Consider the following 7,789-nt stretch of genomic DNA (forward strand, 5'->3'; position numbering starts at 1 on the left):
CTGTATTTGCCATATTTTAAGATGTAACGGAGGTTTGACTTAACAATTACACCAAATTCACAAAGAATGCTATACAATCGAACATATTTGTGACTTCTAAGATCATGAATGGCAGAGCTAACGGCTAGAGGCAAATAGCCCTGTTCACTTGCATTACTAATTACCAAATTAATAGCCTTTCCATAACTTCACATTTGTATTTCATTATATATGTTACATTGTATTTGTTTTTAAAATCTGAACGTCACTTACCCACGGATTATCTGTGGCCCCAAACATCTGATCCGTCTCGCTATTAGCAGCCACCGCCATCTTTCCTGCCCTGGTGAAACTCGCGCGCACTCAGTAGAAGCAGAGCAAACGAACCAACGGCAGCCGGAGTGAGGCAGCCTGTGAGCCAGCGGTCAGGGCACGCAAACCCAAGCGTTACGGATACGAATCCTGGCACGCATTTGTGGATTTCTCACGGAACAAGTGTAGCAAAATCCACGTGTGTAGAGAGAGCCAATCCAGAAGCTGCTTGACTCGTAACCAGCGATTTGTCTGTATTTCTGGGTCTTGTAGCTGAAATACTCCAGGCATTCATGTCTCTCTGTGGATACAGATCGGTCTGCACATGTGCAGATCTTAGCACGCATTTACAGATTGGTCTACACATTTGCAACTTTAAATACAGATTTGTGGAATTTTTTTACACATTTGCAAACCGGGTTACACACAAGTTGTTTTACACATTTGCAGATTCTTGTACAGACACAGAAATCTTATCACACATTTGTGGATTTATTTACACATTTGCGAATCCAACTGTGCACACACAAATTAAGATACGGATACACGACTCTCTGTATGCATTTGTGACTTTCAACACGGATTTGTAGATAATATTGCTACAATAATAGCCCCATAAATAGGCCTTCGCACCGCCTTCGGTGCTCGGGCCTAATAAGGAAAGATTGCAGGTCTACCATAAGATATAAGTCATCTGGGAAAATCCTATATGTTCACATTTCATCTAAAAATGTTAATAATCAGCGTCTGTGTCTACAACCACAGTGGTGCGGTGGTTAGCAGTGTCATCCCACAGCAAGAAGGTTCCTGTTTCGCATCTCGGCTGGAGTTCTGTGTTGGGTACTCTGGCTTTTTTCCATTGGTGTTTCTAAATTCTTCCAGAATGACCCAGCATGTTCATTATTGAGCTGTTGAGGTGGAATACAATACATCAATATCAGCTGAAATCCAGTGATCTGTTTCGTTACTTTAGCATTATATGATGCTTTTATCCTAATTATTCCCCCTCAAATAATTGATAAAAAATATGAAAAACTTTTTTAAAAAGTTACTTTTATTTTATTAGCTGACAAGTGAATGTTGTAAGCATTTGACATTTTCTATTTGAAATACAAGCCCAAAGTAATTAAATGAAATTAATTAAATTACTGTTTAAAAAAATTCCTGGACCCAGGCGGTGATTCAGATCACACCCAAAATCTAATCAGTTGTTCCTTATTCCATTTTGGAGATTTCCTGCAAATGTCATCAAAATTCGTCCGTTATTTCTTTAGTTATGTTGCTAACAGACAGACAGACAGATACACAAACGAATGCTCCCGAAAACATAACCTCTGCCTCGCCGGAGGTTATAAAACAATAGCAATTTGATGGATGGATGGATGGATGGATGGATGGATGGATGGATGGATGGATATTGATATTCCTGAGACCTTCAAGATGGCCAACTGTCCAAAAAAAACAAAAAATGTTTCGGATGTTCTCAGTTTTTCCGAAGAAAGAAAATAAGATTGTGAGTCTTGAAAAACCACAGAAAGACTAAGATAAAAACTGAAGGTCACAATTCACAAAAAGAAGCAAACCTGAAAATATGTTTGTAACTGATGGTTTCTCCATCAAGTCTCACTTTAGATTTAGTTATTTTTTCATTTCTGCTTTCCAGTGTTTATTTTTTTTTATCTGATTTTGATGCATTATATCTGGGAAGAATTTTATAAAATGATGATGTACTTGGTTCTTACTTTCCAATGTCTGTGGTTGTTCCTCATTCTGAAGCCACATGGGCTACCAGTAAAATGCCATATTTGTTGGATTTGTTAGGTTTTCAGAGCTCAATGCTCTGCACACTGTGTAGCTTACACAGAATAGTAGACCTGTTCATCATCTATAAAGAAATAACAAACCCCAGCTTCTATTAGGCAGGATACACCCTTAACAAGTCACCGGTCCAACACAGGATCATTAAAACTGAACAGGTCCGTTGGAAGCACCAGCTAAGCACTGGCTCTAGCACCAGTACCAAACCGGCACCGGTTCGTCTGGGGGTGGAAAAGGGGCTACAGAGGGACAACATTGATGCTGACACTCGATTTTGTATTGCTGTGACACTTCAGGGCCACTGTACATTTTGGAATCGATGTAGCTCTGGTAGAGGACCCCTGTATTCAGTGCAGCCATGTCCAAAACGTTATAAAACACAACTTACAATGAAAATACCGCCTCAACATCTAGTCAAGGATGTTTACTTCCTAACTCGGTCCTATTGTTGTAAGAGAAACTAATCATTTCTTCTCCATCTGAGTCTTCCTCATTCATTTGTTGGCGCATATCCAAAACTTATTCTGCTTTCATTCTTCTACTTCTATTTTTTTTTTTTTAATGTTTTCAGCAGCCTCAGTTTGTCTGTCTGCTAGCAGCATAATTCAAAAGTTATGGACAGATTTTCATATATTTTCCGGAAAAATCAGAAATGGATTACAGGGACAAGTGATTACATCACACCATAATTCAAACCAGTTTAACTACATACTTCACCCTGACTCCACCCAACAGACTCCTGTAGATCCGCCGCTGCTAATGTTGAAAGAGAGCGAAGTAGACACAATATTCATATAACTCCATTTCTTTAGCTGCTTCTGAAATATGAAATGCTGGGAACACCTTCTTTAAAACATTATTTCTTGCTAAACTTTAGAAGACTATTTACATTACTAACAACATCACACAGCCAACAATTCTGACAAACAAAAAAGAAACAAAAACAATTTTGTCACCATTTATTTATGTGTTATACACACAACATTAAACCCACATGTTAATAACGGATACAAAAGTTTTAAAGGAATACATACCAGAAGGGGCTATTATATTATAAACCTTTCTCATCGTATTGAAAAAGGCATGAATATAGCTCTATACCATTACAAAGATTACATAACAATGATAGTAGATTTAAAAGACCTTTTAAAGGAATCTCCCCCATTTATTATCCTGCCCCCCTTGACTTTTGCCCCTAAGTGGCGCAATATCACCTCAACACAAAAGAGGACCCATAGACCCAAAACACCCAAAAACAATTTAAGCTCAGCTACATCCTGTAGTCTTCCTCAAAAGGGTCATGTGATGTTACTATGATGTATCTTAAGTTCAACTTCTTTAATAAAGTATCTCTGTAGCATCTATGATAATATACTGAAAAAACTATGTTTCCATCAGAGTAGAAGCTTGTGGAAATGGTCATAGCTGCATTCTTATAAGTTAGAAAAAGCAAAGATCCCAGATATCTGAATTCATTCTCCTAAATCTAGATATTATTCAGCTGTAATGTATTTCTGTGTTAACAGACATGGTTTATAGACCAAACAAAACAACATGGGAATATATGAATAAATGTATTAATAAAGATAAAAACAAAACATTTGGTATGAGAAACTCAGCATTAATGAATGCAATTATGTTGCAGTCATATAAAACTCCTGCTCATTCCTTAAACAAAATTCCCATCACTGATGCAAACCCAAAAATGATCCCAATTTTTAGCCTTGATAAATCATGAAATAATTCCAACACAACAAATGTCGTGCAATCTACCCAGATCCATTCTTTAAATAGTTATCATAAAGATCTGCCTTGTAATTTTCAGAGTAGCTCTAAAATGAGGACTCATTATAATCTAGTCCTGAAAGTTGGTATAATACGTTGTTACAGATTTTTCTACATATCAGCAACATGGAAATCTTATTGAAAAACTATCCCCATAACAGTATGTTAGCAACAAGCAACTAAACAATGGAACTACAGCTCATATACCCTAACAGGATGGTACTTAGACCACCACTACACTGAAACAGTTTGTCTGATCAAAACATTAAATGCATGAATGCAAATAAATGAAATAGTTATAAAAAAAAAACAGGGTTTGCAACTCTAGAAAGGCCAGTAACCTAATGTTAAAGGAACTTCGTGATCTTTTGTAACAGAGATAGTCATGGGTAAAATCTTAAGAGGTAACTCATTTTTTGTGAAAATATAAGGAAACAGTTTCTCAGTGAAAGTCTGTTTGAAGGTGTGAATGTGTTTCTTAGTGTCAAGATCAAAGAAGGACAGTTTCCCTCGATCCCAGTCCAGCTGGACTCTGATCCTCTGGGGTTTCTCCACTGGGAGAACTTTCGGTAAAAGTGGTGGAGAGGATGCTGTGAGTTTTCCATCAAGGAGAAGTATTTCCCAGAATCCAGTCTGGATCTGTCCCTTTCTCTCAGCTGATTCCTGCATCATACCAAGACCCCAAAATCGATCGTTTCTGACCTCAACATCCCAGCTGTTGTTCCCTGAGTTTAAGCCTTCAGAGCCCAGGACACAGTTATGTTTATCAAACCTCTCTGGATTATGAGGAAGCTTCTGTTTCTGTCCAAAAGTCACACTGGTCAGATCTTCAGACAGGATGAGCTCTGGATGAGCTGTGTTTGGATCCAGAATCAAAGGAGAGTAGGAGACCATGTCCTTCATCTTGTTCCACACATTAAAGGTCAGGTTGCCCAGATGTTTGGCCACATCTATCAGGGCTCCTCCAGGCAGGCCTGAAGGATCCAGCTGGAGGCGCTGTTGGATTGTTTTTATTGAGTTGTCATAACTCTGCAGGAATGACACGTCTGCAGCTCTCATTTCTTCTTCTGCAGCTCCAATTGTATCTGAAATGTCTATAATTTGTCTGTTTAAAGCATCAATCTGGTCCCTCATCACTTTAGTCTTCTGCTCTTCTTCTTCACGCAGAGCAGTAATTCTGGCCTCCTCTTCCTCTTGTAGAAACTGGTGTAGTTTCTTAAACTGCTCCATAATCTGCCTCTTCGTCTGTTGTGTCTGGGATTTAATGTGTTGTGCTGTTTGATCAAAGTTTCCTTTCACTTGTTCACAAATCTTTAGTTTGTCCTTCAAAGGCTTCAGGTGTTTTTGCAGCTCACCTCTGTGACATTGAGCAGTTTCATCGATGGGACTGAATCTGTGATTCCTGTGTGAATTTGAATCTCGACAGACGACACAAACAGGCTGCTGATGATCCAGACAGAACAGTTTGAGTTTCTCAAAGTGCAGACTGCAGAGAGGCTCAGATCCCGGAGAAGCTTTCTGCTTTCTTTCCTGTAAGAAGGCCTCACACAGATTCTTAAGTGCCAGGTTGGAAGGCAGCTCATTCGACAAAAATACCTTGTTACAAATCGGGCACGTGTGTATTAGTTTGCCAGACCACCATCTCTGCAAACAGTCCTTACAGAAGCTGTGGCTGCATGACAGGATGACGGGGTCTTTGAAAATGTCATGGCAGACAGGACAGGAGAGATCCATTTCTGACTGAGACGCCATTTTATCTTCAGAATGTAGAGAAGCCAAGTGGAAAAATAGAAATGATGCCTCTATAAACTTACATTCATGCTGAGCCTCCTTTTCAAAATTAGTCGTGAATCCTACGTTTGGTCCAATGATGAAGCCCAAACACGCTGCTTACAAAATGAAACAGAAGAATGACTCGTGCTGTTTTATATCAGTATGAATAAGGAATGATGATCAGGTAGGAAACACCTCTCTGGCTTCTGACTGCAGGATTGCTGTAAAGTCTTTATGACAACAATGCACAAAATGAAACAAAACCCAACAAGGTAGATGTCAGGAAACAACGAGAGAGAGGTTTGGCCAACTGCTCTCAGTTAAACCAGTTGAACTGCATCTTTGTGACACCTTGACTGCACCTCACAGAGTCATGCAGATCAACCAAACATCAGGAATTGCCAACGGTAAAAGACAGCAACATCACCGTTGGCTAAAAGCTGGAGATTTAATACAGCGTTTGTTAAAGATCCTGACTTTATCAGCTACTTCACAAAAGAATGGGCTATATCAAGATAAACAAATAAAGGAAAATAGTTACTTACCCCCAAACATAAACTCTACTATTACTGTACTATTAAAACCAGGTAAAGACCCCACAATACCATCTAGCTACAGACCCATAACACTGATAAATGCGGACCTTAAAATAATTTGCAAAGCGTTAGCTGGAAGGTTAGAGAAAGTAACTCCTCTCATTATACACCCTGATCAAACAGGCTTTATAAAGGGCAGATATTCCTCTGTTAACATGCGGAGACTAATTAATATAATAGATCATTTTACCATCAATAACCTGGAAACAATAATAGTTTCTTTAGATGCAGAGAAAGCTTTTGATCAAGTTAACTGGAAATATTTAATAGCTACTTTAAACAGATTCGGCTTTGGACCATCTTTCATTAACTGGATTAAAATATTATACAGTTCTCTGAATGCGAGTGTCAGAATGAATAATCAAACCTTTTCAAGTTTTAATTTACAAAGGGGTACCAGACAAGGTTGTCTACTATCTATCTACACTTTTTTGCTATATTTATTGAGCCGCTAGCCGCTGCGATTAGACCAAATCAAGCTATTAAAGGCATTCAGTCCAAAAATATAATTTATAAAATAAGTCTGATGACATTTTACTATTCCTCCAGAACTCACAAACCTCTCTATCTGAAACAGTCTCACTAATTAATAAATTCTCATCACTCTCAGACTACTCCGTCAACTGGTCTAAGAGCGCAGTTCTACCCATCAACTGTAGCTTTCAAAATCTACCCAACATCACCTTACAATCAGGTAACATTAGATACCCGGGTGTAAATATTCCCTCCAGGCTCTCATAACTAACAAAACTTAATCACATTTACCTTCTGAAGACTATAGAAGATGATCTCGCTTGCTGGAAATCTCTACTCATTTCACTTATAGGGAAAGTTGCCACTATAAAAATGATGATTCCACCCAAAATCAACTACTTGTTTTCTATGATTCCTATGAAACCCCCCCTCCACCTGGTTTAAATTGCTAGAAATTACACATCTCTCAATTTCTCTGGAAAAATAAACCACCACCAAATTTAAAACAGAGGTGCCCAAAGTCAGTCCTCGATGGCCGCTATCCTGCAGATTTTCCAGTGTTTCCTGCTTCAACACTCCTGATTTAAATTAAATAGATCCAACAGTCTATTCAATTTTGCACAATGACTCATCAATTTGTGTTAGGTGGTTTTGGAGAAGGGACACATCAAAAACCTGCAGGATTGTAGCCCTTGAGGACCGGAGCTGGGCACCCCTGGTTTAAAAACTTTACAGAAGCCTAAAGATAGGGGAGGATTAGACCTTCCTAACTTTCAACTTTACTTCCTAGCTAATAGATAGCTAAATGGATAGATATAGAACAAACATTTTGTGATAAATTTGTAAATTTCTAATCTTCCTTTTTTCAGCTTAAGTATAAAAAAGCTAAAGCGCTTCTAAAGTGTCAACATCAACACTTCTCTGACAGCCTGGTGGAAATTTCTTTAAAAAACCAACTCCTCAATAAAACCATGTGAACTCACGCCCATCTGGAACAATCCTGATATTCTACTAAAGAAAAATATGCTAAATTTTAACCAATGGATTAGCAA

At 38.4% G+C, this 7,789-nt stretch overlaps 1 protein-coding gene across 1 annotated transcript; it reads right to left on the minus strand.

The window, feature by feature from the left end:
- Positions 1-3,053: 3,053 nt before the first annotated feature.
- Positions 3,054-5,893, minus strand: LOC121635049 (E3 ubiquitin-protein ligase TRIM39-like). The gene has a single exon (XM_041978098.1). The coding sequence runs from the start codon at positions 5,644-5,646 to the stop codon at positions 4,219-4,221; it is 1,428 nt and encodes a 475-aa protein (XP_041834032.1). The 5' UTR covers positions 5,647-5,893; the 3' UTR covers positions 3,054-4,218.
- Between the last annotated feature and the right edge of the window lie 1,896 nt (positions 5,894-7,789).

The sequence above is a fragment of the Melanotaenia boesemani genome, chromosome 3 (assembly GCF_017639745.1).
Source record: "Melanotaenia boesemani isolate fMelBoe1 chromosome 3, fMelBoe1.pri, whole genome shotgun sequence".
Lineage (NCBI taxonomy): Eukaryota > Metazoa > Chordata > Actinopteri > Atheriniformes > Melanotaeniidae > Melanotaenia > Melanotaenia boesemani.

Coding starts and splice junctions, on each gene's coding strand:
- LOC121635049 (XM_041978098.1), bottom strand. CDS start 5,646: ATGGCGTCTCAGTCAGAAATGGATCTCTCCTGTCCTGTCTGCCATGAC.